This window comes from Macrotis lagotis, chromosome 3 (assembly GCF_037893015.1).
Source record: "Macrotis lagotis isolate mMagLag1 chromosome 3, bilby.v1.9.chrom.fasta, whole genome shotgun sequence".
In the NCBI taxonomy this organism is placed as follows: Eukaryota; Metazoa; Chordata; class Mammalia; order Peramelemorphia; family Peramelidae; genus Macrotis; species Macrotis lagotis.
Genome location: NC_133660.1, coordinates 194,943,933 through 194,963,427, shown reverse-complemented (window position 1 = coordinate 194,963,427; position 19,495 = coordinate 194,943,933). Strand labels below are relative to the sequence as shown.

The 19,495-nt window shown below is 36.1% G+C and overlaps 1 protein-coding gene across 1 annotated transcript in view; it reads right to left on the bottom strand.

The window, feature by feature from the left end:
• Window positions 1-19,495, bottom strand: part of CCDC149 (coiled-coil domain containing 149) — a 150,730-nt gene that overhangs the window by 6,301 nt on the left and 124,934 nt on the right. The window contains exon 11 of the mRNA XM_074229693.1: window positions 6,678-6,785. Coding sequence (XP_074085794.1) covers window positions 6,678-6,785 — 108 coding nt within the window. The remainder of the gene's footprint in view (window positions 1-6,677; window positions 6,786-19,495) is intronic.

Below are 19,495 nucleotides of genomic sequence, written 5' to 3'. Positions count from 1 at the left end.
CTTCCAGCTTATAATTAATGATCCTGTTTTGAGCTGGAAAGTAATTATCTGATCCTTGTTTTACAGATGAGGACCAGAGAAGCAAGTTGCATTCCCCAAAGCTATTTATGTATAAAATAGTTGAGCCAAGATTTGAACCTATATCTTGGTTATTTTAGTTACAAATGCACATTACTTTTGGACAGCAGTGTAGTGTTGGAGCAAGAGAAATGGAGAATTTAGAATCAGAAAACCTGGCTTGTAGTGCCCATTTGGATAGTGACTTATAAAGTGACCTAGTAAGATAGAGAGACACTGGTCCTGGAAATAGAAAACCTGGGTTTGAATCCCACTTCTCATATATACTATCTGTATGAACTTGGACAAGTCACTTAATCATTGTCAGCCTCAGTTTTCTCATTTGTAAAATGTGGGAATTGGAATCAATGGTATCTGATGTTGCTTCTGGCTCCAGATCTATGGTCCTATGATTTGTTTTCTGAAGTGTGGTGATTAGCATCTTTGGATCTCAGTTTCCCTTTCTGTAAAATGAGGTCAGATGGATTTTTGTGTCTTTTCTAACCCTAAGGTTCTAAATTCAGAACTTTTCACATGACATCAAGATATCTCCCTTTTTAGCTCTGAAATTCCAAATTTCCCAATCCATTGAGATACTCTCTTATTGAATCTCTCATGAATCTCCTATATCTTTAATCATTTTCTATTACAGCTTCCCATATATGTATATGTATATGTATATGTATATGTATATATATATATATATATATATATACATATACTTGTCTACTATTCTTTCCTACTTACCCCAGAAGCTTCCCCCTATCTTCCCCAAATAAGGTTTTTCCACTAGACAGAAAACTTCTCATCAGGAGCCATATTATTATTTCTTCTTGTTATAGTTTGATGTAATAAATATTTCTTTAAATGGAAAAAAACTAGAAACAAAGCAGAGATTCATCAAGTGGAAAATGGTAAATAAATTTCAGCATATGACTCTAATAGAATGTCATTGCTCCAAAATATGGGAAATAGGTATTGGATCAAGACAGGAATAGTGATTTCAATGATATAAATAATTCCCAGGTAAGGAAGTTCCTTCTACTCATGAAGGCTATCAGAGGCAGGACATGATTCAATGTGTTCAGTATGTGTTAAAAGCAGTACCTAAACTCAGTTTTCCTGACTCTGAGGCAGGTTCTATTCCATGGATGATAATGAAAATGAAAAAAAATCAGAGAAATATTGAAAGAGTTATATGAACAAATAGAGAGAAAAGAATATAGAGTAAGGAGAATGATTTGCAACAATATAAATGAAACTAACACTAAAAACATGAAAATTATGATTAAACATGACAGCCAACTTGGATCAAGACGACCAATGATGAAATAAGCCTCTTTCTTGCATATAAACAAGTGGTGGATTACAGGAATGAAACATTGCTCAAGTAGTCAAATGCTATTGCTGTACTAGTTGATTATACTTAATTGTTTCCCTTTGACAAATCAAGGGGTTAGTGGAATGGGACTGAGTTGTAAAACAAACAAACAAAAACCCAGAAGACTGTAATGAAACATTCAAACAATAATAAAAAAAAAATGAATCACACTGAAATTATTCAAGATAGCAGGATACAATAAAAAGAGTCTTTGGGTTTGAAATCAAAGTTCAGATTGGACATTGAGAATTATTTCATAATCTATGCAATTTCTAGTGCTTTTCCATTTGTCCTATCCTAGATAAGGACTTGAAATACATCTTGGGGATTTCTACAATGACAAAAGAAAGGGTTTCAAATTGTCTTTATGTGAACCTGGGCAAGTCATTTAATTATCTGAGAGCCCTGTGTTTGCTACTCCATAAAATGAAGAAAATGGACTAGCTGTCCCCAGAAGTACCTTGCAACTACATAAGTCTATGTTGCTTTCTAAAGGTGATTTTCTTCCTAGAGCACTTTGCTTAAATCTCTCTTTTGCCCCATCATATTCAGCCTTGTATCATGTTAGTATCACCCCACCTTCTAAGAAAACTTGGATTCAGTCACTTTTCCCTTTTTGTTTCCCCAATGCTTTGCACTTTGTAGGTACTTCACAAATATTTGTTGAACTGAATTGAAAAAACAGGGTTCAACCTGGGAGTGAATTTCAACTTACTTATTGGTAGAAGGCTTTTTATATCCCAATGAAAGCTTTTTGTGAAGAATGGGACCATGAAACCTCCACAGTAATGATTATTCCAAATATTCTTCCTCTTTTGTAATTCAGGACTTTATACTGACTTAGGGCCATCTATCCAGTGAAAAATCCCAAGTTGCTTCTATGAAATTTCTGGCAATGCAGTTGTAGGAGAAAGCATTGAACCCTATCTTGTACAAAAATTCACCTATGGCAGTGGAGAAGTGGAGTCATGTGCTCAAATGACTTGAATGTAAGTTCACTCTTAAAATAAGATCTCTTTGAAATGAAGATGAATGTATGAATATATATATATGTATATATATATGTATATATGTATATATACATATATATATGGAAGTGTGTGTCAATAGGAAAAGAACACTGATTATAAACCACAATAAGATTTTATATGTGTCAGATTTGGGGGAAATGGGGACCTCCACTTAATTATTTTTCACATATGGAAAAAAAATCTTTTAATGACACTGCTGTTAGCCAAAGAAAACAGTGACTTTGGGGGGAAGTGAGAGAGTTTGAGTACCATTTGGGCAGCTTCATTTGCAGGGAGTAAATTATGGGACTTTCTGAGGTTAAACTTTTCACTAACGTGAGGTGAATAAACTCCTCCTGGAAATTACTCTTCTGAAATTACTTCTTCCAGGACACTTAATAGTATATCCCAGTGCCCTGGAAAAATTAATTAACCTTACAAGTTAAAGCCTAACCCCTAAACCGTTTACAGTATGTTTTTACTGTGTGTCAGATTAATCTTCGCTTCTTAATTTACATCTGAGAGAGGGTGGTCTAAATTACACTTAGGCCCTTTGGTCCCTGCTGTTCTCCTGGTGCCATCTTTCCAGACTTGCTTTCCTCTATATTGAGTAGGATGAATCTCTTTAAAATGGCAAGCCCTTGAGATTGCCATGTAGAACAATTTTTCTTTCTGGGAAGTGCTGCAGTCCTAAAAGGAGGTCAAAAGAAAGTCATTCTTGGGGAATGAACACCCAGCCCAACCTCGTCTTTGGATCCCTTTATTTTGATAACAGGTCAGTCTTCCATATCACCTCTGCATAATCCAAGGAGAGGGTTCCCAAAAACCTCATGATCCCAGTGTTAACCCCTGATCAAGGGGTCAATCCTGGACAAAAATGGGAGGTTTACATAAAGACAATTTCAGACCCTTTTTTTGTCATTGTAGAAATCCCCAAGATGTGTTTTCAAGTTTTCATCTAGGTAAGACAAAAGGAAAGGCACTGGAAATTTTACAGTGACTGAGATACAGTAAAGCAGCCTGGCTTATTTGCAGACAGCAGTAAAACTGTCTAATAATTCAGTAACTTTGGAAACTTGGTCCTTCTTAAGCTTTGGTATTTTTCCTTTCTTTCTTTTTTTTGTTTAAAAAAAGCACAAATCATTGCGGCTTCCATGGAAGAGAATTTCTAAGCTGGCCAACAATGGAAAAACACATTATCATTAATAATAGTAATTATTCTATGTATTGTTAGCAATAATGCAGGGAATGACTATCCTTAATAATTATTAATAATAATACACATAATACTAATACAACTAATGATGATACAATCAAGTATTATAAAGAAACTAAACCATAGAAAGTGAAAAGGAAAAATGAGCCTCATGCTCTGACAACCCCAGAGGCAAAAGCACTCAGCATGCTAGGATCTGGATTGCCCATTCTTTTCAGTGACCAGAAAGGGATGGTTATTCTCTTTTGTTTACTGGTCTTTGTTGGACTTTGTCCACCAAATGGGTGCGATTTGCTTTGGGTTTCATTTAATCACACACACAACTGCCGCTGAAAGCTGACAGAACAGTGTGCTTGTTACCATGACCAGCCACAATAGATGGGTTCTGGAACAATGAGGGCTAATGATGGAGCTTTAGAAGCTCTCATTTGGAATCAGATGATTACTTAAGCCTCCCTTGTGAAAATAATGCCAGGCACTCAGCTTTTACATTTCAGCTTCCGAAGCCCCATCTCAAAGCCTCTGACTGAGGAAGAGGACAAAAAGAGAGGAGGCAGCTCTTGAAACTGAAGATGGATGCTGCTCTAAAAACACATCAACCCAGTAATCAATAAGCACTAATTAAGCACCTACTAAGCATCAGGCACTATGGTCTAGCCTGGAGGACAAGATAAAAGAGTGACAAAAGACAATAAAATGAAATAATCCCTGCTCTGAAGGAGCTTTCAGAGTGTATTAGGAGGGACAATATATATTTATTTAAAAAGTATTTACAGGATACATATATATATACATATATATGTATATATATGTATGTATATATATATATATATATATATATATATATATATATATATATATATATATATAAAACAAATAGAAGGTAGTCAGGAAGGGAAGGGTACTAGCAGTTGATTCTTGATTTGTGTCTTTGGAAAAAATGAGGAAATCTGTGAGACAAAGGTGAAGGGTGAGTGCATTCTAAGCACAGAAATAGCCCTTACAAAAAACGTGAGAGACTAGGTGAGAAATTCAGTTTAGCATTTTCCAGGTACGTGGGGTCTGTCCTCTTATGACAGCTCTATTGGTCAGGCCTATCCTTCAAATCCCAGGCCAAACAAGGATAGAGAGTGAGAGGAAGAGTAGGACAATGAGAACCCAACTCTGAAATTCCCTGGTCTGTAATTAGGTAACCTTTTTTTCCTAGATCCTCAGCCACACATGGCTTCAAAGACTTAGAACTAAAAGACATCCCTCATTCTATAGATACGAAAACAAAGGACCATAACTGTTAGATGATTTGCTCAATATTCTGTTTTCCATGCTCTTCCTTTCTGTCATACAATACTCTCTCTCTCTCTCTCTCTCTCTCTCTCTCTCTCTCTCTCTCACACACACACACACACACACACACACACACACACACACACACACACACACACTTACAAATCCACAATGAATAACTTTTTTTTTAAACTATGTGCAAGGAGATGAACTAACTCATTCTTTTTATGACTGAGTAAATCAAATTTTTATGTCTCAATATTGTGCCTCACAAACTTAATGCTTTTGGAACAATTTACCAGGACTAAAATTAGGAGGCTAAGTGAGGATCCAGAATACTTTCCATTTTGTCCAAGACACTTGATTTAATTCAATAAGTATTTATTGAGGGCCTCTACTAGGTCTCCCATAGTGTGTATTCTGGAAGATACAAAAGGTAAGATCTATACTATATCCTTGAAAATATTCCAGATCATCCATCCATCCATCCATTCATCCATCCATCCATCCATCCAGTCGATATTTATTACATGCATTTTATATATAAGTACTATGTGATGGCAGTATGGTTTGATGGTAAGAGACTTGGACCTTAGAATCAGGCCAATAAGGTTTGAGTCTTAGATCTCACATACTAGTTGTGAGAAAATTATTTGGCCTCTCTTGGACTCAGTTTTCTCACATGGGGATAAATTACATTTGTTCTTTCAACCTTATGCAGTTGTGAGGAATGCCCTGTGTAAACTTTACATTACATGCGTTATTGTTATTGTTGTTGCTGCCACCTTAAACAAATAGTTATACTATAAGGCTGAAGAAAATTAAAGCCATATAAGTAGGAATTTAAGAAGGTGATCATTTCTAACGAGGGTAAATAAGAAAGATTTTGTGGAGGAGGTAATGTTTGGACTGAAGACATTCAGAGAAGGGAAGATTTCAGGAAGAGGAGACAGAGGGCATTTCTACTAAAGAAAATTAATCTAAACAGGAAGGTTGGAAGTTATAAGATATGGCAAATTAGATCAGAGCTTTGTAATAGGGAAGTGACTTTGAGAATGGTGAGCTGGTACTAAAGACAAAAGAAGAAAGTCTTAGAGAAAATCTAGATCTTGGGGAGAGATATGCAAATGGAAGTTTAAAAGGCTATCTGATGGGCCAAGTGGGATACCCAGTTAGAAATGTCCAAAAGATAAGAAATGAAGGGATACAAGCTGGCAGAAAGATTTGAGATAGAAATATAGTATCCATATCAGGGAGAAACAAAGTTATAGGAGCAAATGGGATCTTTGAGACAAAAAAGTAAGCAGAAAGCTGAAGAGAGAAATTTTAAAGGGGGGAGAGATCCAATAGAAGAAACAGAAGGGGGTTGGCCAGGTTGCGCAGTGGATAGAGCACCGGCCCTGGAGTTAGGAGTACCTGCATTCAAATCTGACCTCAGATACTTAATAATTACCTAGCTGTGTGGCCTTGGGCAAGCCACTTAACCCCATTGCCTTGCAAAAACTAACTAAAAAGAAGAAACAGAAGGATCAGTCAAAGATATAAGAAGAGAACCAGAGCAGAAAAGTGCTGTTTATCTTCTACTCCTGACTACAATCCCATTATTTCCCAGTATTTTATACACATGAAGCCTTTGGGGTTTCATAAGGTAATATATAACCAAGATGAGTGGTACAGTCCACAAGTTACAAGAGGAGTTTAGAGAAGGTAGAAATCAGTGTGTACTCACCATCTTTTTTGTTTTCTTCTCGCTGATCTATGAATTTCAGCAATGGGGACCTTGACCTCTGTATGACTGGAAGAGTGGAATCATTGAAAGTTATAGTGTCCTTCCCTCCTATTACGGAAAAGGAGAAAAACAAATAATTAATTTTGCTTTTAAAATTATACAACCAATTGGCTATTTGGACTGAACAATTTAATTTATTTTTCATTTAGGACTTAAAGATAGAAATATGGTATAGTTAACTGACCCTGAAGAACAACAGAAGTACAAGAAAAATACAAGCCTGCCAGCCATAAATGTCTACCTCATCATGGAGTTCTATGAAAAGGCAGTGTGGAACTATGGGAAAAAAGCTTTAATTAAGGCAGAAGAGTCCTGAAAAATGAATCTTAGCTCCATCACTGTCTAGGAGATAATCTGGAAAAGTCATTTAATCCCTCTGAATTTCTCTATAAAATGACGATGAACATACTTGCCCTACCTATATCCCAGGGTTCCTGGAAGAATTAATGAGATAGCTATGAAAGTATGTAAAAAGGTAAGTAGAAGGACTATTTCTAGATTTACAGTCAGTGAACCTAAGCTCAAATCCAGGCTTGTTTAATTATTACTCTGAGTAGGTCACTTTATTTTTTGGGCCTCAGTTTTCTCATGCATAAAATGGATAAAAACAACAACAAAAGAAGCTACTATTTATATAATGTTTCAAGATTTGCAAAATGATTTACAATATACTGTCTCATTTGAGCTTCAGAGCAACCCAACACTCTTGCAACAACTTTTGGAAGCTGTGAGTTCTATCATTTATCTTCCACTCACTATTATTGCTATGACTGACAATCTTCCACCTCTTATTTTTTGACCTATCCCCATTTTAATCAACTGAAGTTCTTGTGAATCAAACTATTATCTATCTCCATCTCCCATTCTTTTATTCCTCAACCCTACCTCATTTCTCTCCCATCTTTTCCACTATGCCCTCTGGAACTCCTGTTATATAGTGAATAAACTTCATTCATCTTAGACCTTTTCCCCTCATACCCCTTCCATCTAGTAGTACTCACTGAGACCTGGATACATAAAAAGTCCTAGCCACACATAGTCATGGGTGCCTGAGGTCACACAAAGCACCATACTCTGATGATTTACTGACCAGATAAATGTCAAGATGGAGATGATAGGCATGTATCTGGAGAACATAGGCATACTTGTTGCAAAGTCTTGCTGATTAGGGCAAAGTAAATTATTCCTTTGTTAAATGTTCAGTGACTGCCAAGTGTTTTATCCCATTCCAACAATGAATCTGAATTAAGAGGGTGCTGGCATTAGTGTTGCTTAGCCACTTAAATCTCAATCCTTTATTCCACCTCAGTCACACATGGGGACAGTCACACTCTGGAGTTTACCATTATCAACATGTATTTCACTTTCTCAATTAGAAACTTGACATTGGGGCAGCTAGGTGACGCAGTGGATAGAGCACTGGCCCTAGAGTCAGGAGTACCTGAGTTCAGATCCGGCCTCAGACACTTAATAATTACCTAGCCGTGTGGCCTTGGGCAAGCCACTTGACCCCATTGCCTTGCAAAAAACCTAAAACAAAAAAAGAAAAAAAAAGAAACGACATTCTTCTCTTACAGGTTACTATCTCTTCTTAAAATTTCATCTCTTACTCCTTTTAAATCCTTCTTCTTCATCAAGACCTCCAATCCCTCCACCCTCTCAATACTTTTTTCAAGCCATTACTCCTACACTGACTTTATTTTCCCTTTCTCAATCTCATACAATAGCTCACAATTTCAAATTTACATTATCCTTTATCCTTGAATCCCTCACATCCTTCTATTGCTACCCATCTATTACCAAACCCCAGCCGGATTAATTAAGGCAAAAGAGTCCTGAAAATGAATCTTAGCTCCATCACTGTCTAGAAGGGATAATCTGGAAAAGTCATTTAATCGCTCTGAATTTCTGAAATTCTGAATTTCTGAAGCTCCCATTATTTGTGTGCTGCTGAGGCTAGAGAAAGTCACACAATTGTACTGACAAGGTACATTATAAATCCATATTATCCAACTTCACCTGGGTCCTCACTGTAGCAATTCTTTTATTCCTGTCTAATTTATTCCCTATCTCATTCTGTGCAGAGGCTCTTCTAAAACTTCTCTTTCCTCATTAAGATTTTCATGCCTCTCCCTTCTCTCTCCCTTCTCTCAGTTGAGGATATTGTTTATTTTATTTTTTATTTTTGGCAAGGCAATGGGGTTAAATGGCTTGCCCAAGGCCACACGGCTAGGTAATTATTAAGTGTCTGAGGTCGGATTTGAACTCAGGTATTTCTGACTCCAAGGCCAGTGCTCTATCCATTGCGCCACCTAGCTGCCCCTATATTGTTTCTTTTTTAACTGAGAAAATTGAAGCCATTCAACTTAAGCTCCTTTTCTCCCATTCTCATTATCCCATAACTCTTTTGACATTATTCTCTTTCTGCCTCCTTTCCCCTAGTCCCTGACAATAAGGTGGCCCTTCTTTTGCCAAGACTAACTCAGCTTGTGCCTTTGATCCCATCCCCTCCCATCTTTTCCAGCAGATTGCAACTTCTATCAACCTCTCTCTTCTTATCTTCAACCTGTAGCCCTATCAACTGGCTCCTTCTCTTTAACTTCTATCCTTTAAAAAAAGGTTCCTTTAAAATATGGTTAAGTGTTCCCCATTCTTAAAAATCCTTCAGTAGATTTGACCATCCACATTCACATAAGCTACAATTCTGTATCTCCAATTCTCCTTTTTGCAAAAATCCTAGGAAAAAGGTGTCCATTTCCTTCACTTTGTCTACCCTCATTCACTTTTCAATCCTTTACCATCTGGTTTCTGATATCATTACTCTCTCCAAAACTATCAATAATTTTTAAATTGTTCAATCTGATGACCTTTACGAAGTACTGATTGTTCTCAGCACTATACTAAGCTGGGGTGGGGGTCGGGATCACAAATAGAAGAGTAAGTCTCAAGGAACTTGTATTCTAATGGGAAAGGCAATATATATATCTATATCTATCTATCTATCTATATATATATATATATATATATACATATATATACACACACACACATATATATATATATGTGTGTGTGTGTGTGTGTCTAATGGGAAAGGCAATATATATGTGTGTGTGTGTGTGTGTGTGTGTGTGTGTGTGTGTGTGTGTATGTGCAAGATTTTAGCTGCAAAGTTAAGTGGAAAAATCTAGCAAATATGTTTGCCTTTTCTTTCCACTAATAAATTGGATCAAATTCTATTGTTAAACAATTAGATCAGTGCCAAAGACTTGGTGACAAGGCTCTGGGTCTTTAGAGGTTGTGACCATAGCACTAATTTGCTAGGCTTCAACTTCACTGATCCACAAATTTTATGGCTCACACTAATTCAGTTCCTCATCACCATCTCCTCCCTTCAATCACTTCCCTCTCTTCCTTAAAGAAACAGCTCAAGCACCATCTTCTTCTACATGAAGTCATTCCTTGTCATCTCAACTTTCTCTCAACTCTCTCCCAAACCACCCTGTATTTAACTACATTGAATTCATTATATACATATTTACTTGTAAACTGATTATTTCCCCATTAGAATGCAAATTTCTTATAAGTAGAAATTGTTTGAATTTTTGTATTCCCCAGGTATAATGCTTAATAAATAATTGTTTGATTGATTGCAAGTACTCCAATAATAATATCAAGATGGCTATTCCTTCCAATGATGCAGTTGCAAACCAACCATGTGTGTGACTCTTGTTCATATGCTTAAATTCATTAATCAGTGTGCTAGGGAATGTCCTTTAATTCTCTTAATATTGAATGGATACCAAAGAAATATGTGGATAATCTATTGGAAACATGCGAACAGTCCACTAATTATTTCCCATTCTTGCTATATGATCGGTCCATCATTTTTTGTTTTGTTTTTTGGTCAGATATTGTTTCTGGTGCCATCCTTTAGACTTGAAGTCTCCCAATATGATTATTTTTAATACACAGATTAAAGATCTAAGGAACAGAAAGATGAAGTGTTTGACAACACAACCACCAAACAGAATTATGAAATTATCTAGAGCTAGAAAGGCTCCCATAGGTCATTTATCCAACCCTCTTGTCTTACTGAACCTTCAAGAATTTAACTCTGGAGTTTTTCTGAGTCTTTGACCCTTTTGCTTTTACCTTATATGACACTGCCTTAGATAAAGTCTAAAATTCCCTCCAGCTCTAAATGAGAGATCTTAATGTATTATATCATGTTATGTTTTGTGATAATTAATATATTACATTAATTATATCTTCCATTACATTAAATTCTATTATATTAATTATATGCTCTAAGTGAATGAGCATAACATGTTATAGCATATAGCAGTGATAACTAATTATAATAAAAATAAGATGACAAAATAGCTGTAGATCTACACCATTTTAGCTTCCTTTTTATTTTTAATTTTATTCTGAATTTAAGAAATAAAACAAGCATTTCATAACAGTAGAATAGGAAAATAAAGATAATTGTCCATGAAACTCCAAATGTATTATGTACAACTTGCTAGTCCTTTTAAATACATAATAAAGTTATCATATAACTTTTTTCTTTTTGCCCCAAAATAGATAGCAAGCAATACCCCATTTAAAGTAACCCTAACCAGTATAAGATACCTGGGAGTACATCTGCCAAAACAAACCCAGGAACTAGAAGAACAAAAGTATAAAAAAAATTTACACAAAATATAATTTAAATAATTGGAGAAATATTAATTGTTCATGGGTAGGAAGGGTAAATATAATAAAAATGACAAGTTTATCTAAACTAATTTATATATTCAAGACATACACCATTTGTAGGTATTCCATTTGTAAGATATCTGGTTTTGTGATCTGGGTGAATTCAGAAGCTTGGAGGTTTTCTTTTGCTCACACTACCAAGCCAAACAAGGCATGGTCACAAAAAAAAAAAAACCCTGAAAAAACCCAATCAGGTTAACCTAACCCCTAAAGAGAAAACTTGCAACCAGGGGACAAATGGAAGATTTCAAAAAATTATAAAAGGTTTGTGTAGTGACTGTTTAGGGAATCACATTATGCTTAGTTAGAGAATGCAACAAGAATCCACAGGGCAGAAATATGAATACAGAACATCCACACATGTATGTATGTGTGTGCGTGTGTGTGTGTGTGTGATGTGTGCAAAGATGTATTCCAAATGCAGGTGACTGAAGAAAGTCTAATTCTGAGGGAAAGAAAACATAATGTGATAAAAAGAATTTTAGATTTAGAGCCAGAAGACTACAGACAAATGTCTGTAGTAAGGGAATCTAAAAGAAATTCCATTTTTCCCAACATGCAAAAAACGAGTATAACAATTACTTTCCTTACCTACTTTAGTAAGATTCTTTTGAGGAAAGTATTTTGCCAATCTTAAATCTCTATAGGAATTGAATTGTTATGAGTCATCTGGATCAATCTGAATTGCTTTTCATGCTTTGGGTGTGTGAGGAGAATGGTCACAGTAAATTGGTTGCCTCATTTCTCCTGTATTCTCAGAGGGCCACCCTACTATCATAGCCACTCTTGATTACCATCATATGCCTCTATACCACCCTGAAGAGGCCCAGCACAGTCACTCTTTAGGTTTTATGAGATGTTGCCTCAAGAGGAAGCACTCCAGGGAAGTCCCTGATGGAAATTCTTTATCTCCAAGTCTCAATTTTTTCATGTCTAAAATAGGGCTAAAAACACTACATGGTCTATCTACCTCAAGGGATTCATTTTGAGGGAAACTCCATAAAAATGCAAAACATTAATGTCAGTTATGGTTATTGATTGCTATTGATGACAGAAGCTTCCAGAAGATGCTACAATGACACTTCCCCAAACGGATTTTTCTTACATGTTTCTTCATTCTAATCAGCTCTAGGTCCTTTTGCCTTTCTGAGCTTCCATTTTGTTATCCATAAAATGCGGGCTAATAATCCTACTTTCCTCATAGGGTTGTCATGAAGAAAGAGTTTTTCGAAGTTTAAAAAGCTCTATGAGCTATTATTGTAAATTAGAGTTTACAATGGTCTGAATTGCCAATGAAATCAATTGTCCCCACTTAAAAGCAAAGTGCCTGGAAGCACCCCAACCAGTTTAAAAGACATGTATTGTTAAATAAGATTGGACTATAAACTCTTCAAGATCAATTTCTTTTGTTTCTCTCCACAAGGGCTGAAACTATGTATTCCTGAGCCTGTTAAAAGATTGAATCTTTAGCCCTCAAACAATGCTGGCAAAATCTAGATATATGTAAACCAAATTCTTAGCAGGGCTAGGTTATAACTAAATCTTTACTTGTCACACCCTGTACCTGGCCCTTATCGCCATAATCTTGACTGGGGCTTCCTGTGTATATGGAACACTCAATAACTCAAGTCTGTTTTTTACTGTTTGTCCAATGGGCCCCACATTCTTTATCAATAAAATGAGTGGGTTGGGTACCTTATTCCCCAACAAGTTCTCTTTGATCAAGTGACACTGGCCTCTGATCTGTTCCACAAACAAGATACTCCATCTCTTGGTTCCAATCATTTTCTTTGACTGGCCCCCCATCTAGAAAGCTCTGCTTCCTTTGTTCTAACAACGGATTCTTCCTAACTTCCTTTAAGTCCCATCTAAAATCCTACCTTTTCCAGGAAGTTTCTCTAAACATCTATTAATTCCAGTGCTTTTTTTCTTTTAATTATTTCCTTTAATTTCTTCCTGATTGGTGGTAAATTCACATTTTTTTTGTTTTTTGATACTATTAATTTGCTTTTCTTCTTTCTTTTTTTTTTAAAATCAAAAGCTTATCTATTTTATTGAGTTTTTTTTCATAAAACCAACCCTTAGCTATATTGACATCTTCAATAGTTTTTCTTTTGAATTTTTAAATTTCTTCTTTCATTTTCAGAGTTTCTAATTTAGTATTAATTGGGGATTTTTGATTTGTTCTTTCTCTATATTTTTTAATTGCATGCCCAATTCATTGATCTCCTCTTTTTCTATTTTATTCATGTAAGCACTTAGAGATATAAAATTTCTCCTAATAACTGCTTTGGCAAGTTATTGGTCTGTTATCTCCTTACTGTAATTATCTTGGATGAAATTATTAATTATTTCTATGATTTATTGTTTGACCCACTCATTCTTTAAAATTAGATTATTTAGCTTCCAATTAACTTTAGGTCTATCTTTCCATGGACCTTTACTGCCCATGATTTTTGATGTATCATGATCTGAAAAGGATGCATTTAATATTTCTGCCTTTCTATATTTGATTATGAGGTTCTATGCCCTAATACATGATCAGATTTTATGTCATTATCATGTACTTCTGATCAAAACTATATTCCTTTTCTGTGCCCATTCAGTTTTCTCCAGAGGTCTATCATACCTAAATTTTCTAACACACTATTCACCTTCTTAACTTCCTTCTTGTATATTTTAGGCTTAGATTTATCTAATTCCGAGAGAGGGAGGTTGAGATCCCTTACCAGTATAGTTTTGCTATCTATATCTTCCTGTAGCTCCCTAAGAATTTGGATGCTAGGCCATTTGATACATATATGTTTAATATTAAAATTAATTCTTTGTCTATGGTCCCTTGTAGGAGGATATAATTTCCTTCCTTATCCCATTTAATGAAATTTATTTTTGAAGTTGCTTCATCTGTGATAAGGATTGCTATTCTTGCTTTTTTTCATTTCAGCTAAAGCATAATATATTTTGGTCTAGTCTTTTACTTTTTTTTTTACTATATGTGTATTTCCATGCTTTGAAAGTTATTCTTGTAAATAGTATATTGTAGGATTCTGGTTTTTAATTTACTCTGCTGTATGCTTCCATTTTATGAGAGAATTTATCCCATTCACATTCACTTTCTCTTTACTACTCTACAATCCATTTCTTCTCTTTTTTTGTATTTTTTTTTTGCTTCTTTCACCCTCTCCCTCCTCACCAGTGTTTTCCTTCTGAATACCATCTTCCTCAATCTTTCCCCTCTTCTATCAAACACCCTCCCATTTCTTCCCCCTTTTCCTTTTCCCCTGCTTCACTTTCTCCCTTCTATGAGTTCCTCCTTCTCTTTCCCCTTCCCTACCTAATACCTGAAGATAAGATAAAATTCTAAACCCAACTGAGTTATTCCCTCCTTGAGCCAAATATGATGAGAGTAAGATTCAAGCAGTTCTCATCCCCTCCTTTCATTTTCTCTACTGTAATATGTCCTTTGTGCCTCCTTATGTGATATAATTTACCCTATTCTGCCTCCCCTTTATGCCATCTCATCACAACACCCCCTTTTTTTAAATAATCCCATTAAATTCAACTTATGCCCCTACCTTCAGCCTAATTATATTCACTCTAATAGCAATTCTCAAGAGTTATGAGAATCTTTCCTCCCATGTAAGGCTGTAACCAGTTTAATCTTTTCAATAGCAGTCTTTTTCTTTTTCTCTGTTCACCTTTTCATGTATCTCTGAATCTCCTGTTTAAAGATCACATTTTCTGTTCATCTCTTGTCTTTTCATCAGGGTAGCTAGATGGCACAGTGGATAGAGTACTGACTATGGAGTCAGGAGGACAGAAATTCAAATCTAGCCTCAGACACTTAACACTTACTGTGTGACCTTGGTCAAGCCACTTAACCCTAATTGCCTCACATCTTGGGTCATCTCCAATTATCCTGATTCATATCTAGCCACTGGACCCAGATGACTCTGGAGGAAGAAATGAGGCTGGTGACTTTGCACAGTTCCTCATTCAAATCCAATTCATGTGCTTTTCAGGTATCACCTCCCTGATTTTGTGATTTTCTTTGAAAATGTAGAACAAGCATTATTTGTCTTTTCATCGGGAAAGTTTGAAAGTCATCCATTTAGTTAAATATCCATCTTTTCCCCTGAAAGAGTTTGTTCAGTTTTGCAGGGTAGTTGATTCTTGGTTGTAATCCAAGCTCCCTTGTCCTCCAGAATATCATATTCCAGCCCCTTGGATCTTTTAATATTGCTACTGCCAGTTCTTGTGAAATCCTGATTGTGGCTCCTTGGTATTTGAATTGTTTTTTTCTGGTCACTTGAAAGATTTTATCCTTAATCTAACTCTGGAATTTGGTTACAATATTCCTTGGATCTCTTTTTTGGGAACCCTTTCAGGAGGTGATAGGTAGACTCTTTCAATGACTATTTTGCCCTCTGGTTCTAGGATATCAGGACAGTTTTCCTTCATGATTTCCTTTTTTTTTTAGGGTTTTTTTTGGTAAGGCAAATGGGGTTAAATGGCTTGCCCAAGGCCACACAGCTACATAATTATTAAGTGTTTGAGACCAGATTCAAACCCAGGTACTCCTGACTCCAGGGCCGGTGCTCTATCCACTGAGCCACCTAGCCACCCCCCTCCTTTCATGATTTCCTGAAGAAAATTATCCACACTCTTTTCTGATCATGGCTTTCAGGTAGTCTTAAATTATTTTGCATTTTTGCATTTTTTTCCACTTTTTGTGGAATTTTTGATTTTTGATGTCTCATGGACATCTAATAGCCCCAATCTATTCTTCAAGGAGCCATTTTATTCAGTTAATTTTTGCATCTCCTTTTCCATTTGGTCAATTCTATTTTTAAAGGAGTTGTCATCTTTGTACATTTGCCCAGTTGTATTTTTGAAGAAATATTTTCTTTTTTTCCATTTGCCCAATTATATCTTTAAAGTATTTTCTTCTGTCACTTTTTGTTGCAAAATATTAATTTTAGCTTGCATTTCTTTTCCCAATTTTTCCATTTGATTTTTAAAATCTTTTTTTGAGTCCTTCCAAGAAGTTTTTCTGGGCTGGAGACCAATTCATATTATCCTCTGAACCTTCTTTCCTCCTATTGTAAACTAGTGTTTTGGCCATCCTTATTTCCAAGGTAACTTTCAATAGACCTTGCTTTTCTCTGACCTTTCTTATTCATTTTAGGATTTGTTACTGGTCCCTAAGCCAAGATTATCTTGGAGAAGGGCTTCACTCACAGACCTTTGGTGCTGAGAACCCTAGAGGCTTGCTTAGTGTCCTGGCACCATTATGTTAGGAACTCCAGGATGTCGCTCAGTGGACCCACCAGTAAGGAATGCCAGGCTCTCTTTGGATCCTTGGCACTGGGAATGTCAGCCACCCACTTTCTGGGCTATTGAGAATGGTGGGAATCCCTGGAGCTGGCTCTAGGCTGTCTGCACTGGTAGCTCAGTCACTGAGGTAGGTCTTCCAGGTTGGGAATGCCAGGGGCTTGAAGGCTGGGTCAAACCATTCAGACTAACCACACTGACTGAATAGGGGACCTGAGCACCCTTACTGGAGCTCTCTCAGTCTGATCTGCAAAAGTCTCCACTCCTACTTTCAAGGATCTCAGGCTGGTTCTTGTCTTTCCTTTTTTTTTTTTTTTTTGCAAGGCCAACAAGGTTAAGTGGCTTGCCCAAGGCCACACAGCTAGGTAATTATTAAGTGTCTGAGACCGAATTTGAACCCAGGTACTCCTGACTCCAGGGCCAGTGCTTTATCCACTACGCCACCTAGCTGCCCCCACTACGCCACCTAGCTGCCCCTCTTGTCTTTCCTTGCTGGGTTTCTGTTCTCTCCCCTGAGCACTCCTGCACTCCTGCTGTGACAGATCTTGCTGAAAGATGTTCCATTCTGTTCTTATGTCCATTCTGTTGCTCCAAAATCTGTTAAGAGGATTGATTAATGTCATTTATGAGGGAAACCCAGGAGAGCTTAACAAAGTTCCTTACTTCTCTCTGCCATCTTGGCTGGAAGTAATCTTTTTTAATTATTTCCAAATAATCCTGTGTATAACTTGCTTTTCATATATTTGTCTGCATGCTTCTTCTGCCATTAGATTTGAGCTCCCAGAGGGAAGGAATTGCTTTTGCCACTTTTTGTAACTCTAATACTTAGCATAGTGCCTGATATATAGTAGGATCTCAATAAATATTTATTAATTGATTGACTAGATGATATCTAAATTTCTTCCTATTCTAAAGCCTATGAATTCACATAATCAAAACTTTGGTTTTCTACTAATCTGACCAATCACTATGAATCTCCAAGTTACTGTTATTTTCTTGCCTAGAAGCTTTCTAGTAGCTTCAAGTGCCTTATACATACACCACTATAAGATTAGTTTTCCTAATGCATATCACAAACCTTCAACAATTTCCCAAAATCTATCACATAAAGTTCAAGCTTTAAAGTCCTTAATTTGTCATTCAAGATCCTCTAGGATCCAACTGAACCCACCTTCCCAGATGTACTCCTGCTCAAATATTTTGCATTCTGTCTAAAATGTATCATTCACCATTTAATAAACATGGACTTGCTCTTTCTGGTTCTTACAATAATCCTGAGCTCTCTTCAGTTAGTACCTTTGTTCACTCCTTTGATGAAATCCTACTTCAATGCCTAGCTCAAATGGTATCTGTTCTATGACACATTCACTACTAAAACTGATTTCTGGGGCCACTGTAGGATAGTGCCTGGCTACTGATTGATTTTTCCTTCATGATTTTCTAGCATATTGTACTCTCAGATGTACTTTTCATTTACACTGATTATAATTTCTTATTTTTTTCCTATTCAATTTTAAGTTCTTTGAAGGCAAAGACTTTGTCTTACCCACTTTTCCATCTCCTCCTTCCATAACAATCTTACTCTGGTATCTCATTTTGGTAATAAGGTGATCCAAGCTGGGCCAGCAGGAAAAAAAAGCTACTATAGGCCCTGATAAACTTGAAAAAAAGTTTGCATTTGATTTCTGAAACAGAATGTATCTGCTAATCTAAGGACCAGTCTAGCTAAGTTTGGAGAAGCTCATTAGTAGAAGGTTCGGCTCTAGGGTAGGTATGTCCAACATATTGCCTGCTGGTTGATGTAGCTCTCAAAGCCCAATCACACGGTATCATTACATTTTATTATATAAAATGGGTCACACTGTGGTCATAAATGAATATTAAATTCTATATGTGGCCTCTTTAAGTTTTTATTGGGTGATGTGGCAATGAAAAAAACTAAAAGTTTGGACATCCATGCTCTAAGAGGGCAGATGTGGAGGAACCTTTTTTCTTCCAAAGGCCATTTATATATTTATAACATCATCTGGGAACTATATTTTGTCAAAGATTTAATTAATTCCTCCCTAAAAAGCTACTAGATTTATTGAATTTCTAATCCCCACCTGCAGTTGCCTTGGCAACACCAAACTAATTCAGCCAGCTGGCTAGTGGTTCTCCATCACTGCTCTAGGGAATGAATTCTTTGATTGTGATGTCCAGTAAAACAGAAAAAAATTTTTAATGGCTCCTAGAATCTAATATAGGCTCTTATTAATACTTAAATGTTTGTTAAATAAATGTATATATGAAAGAGTGAATGAAAAAATGAATGACTTTACTAATTAATGCTGAAAGAGGTATCTAGTATATCACTGAGATACTCTACTAGCCTGCTCAAAAGAGATACTTTCTACCCAAGAGGAGTAAAATTATGACAAATTCTTTTGCTAAACTTATACATACATCCAATACCTATTTTCTTCTGAATTTGAGTATGAATATAAATCAACTAATATAAGAGGGCAAAAACCATGTAATTCTTATAAAACTTCTAGCTTTGGCAAATCATTATTTTAAAGGCTTAGTTATAATTAAAATCGCCAAGATTAATTTCTCTTCTGAAAGATACCATTTAAATCCCGCCTTCAATACAAGTCTGGGATAACCAACCATAAACAGAG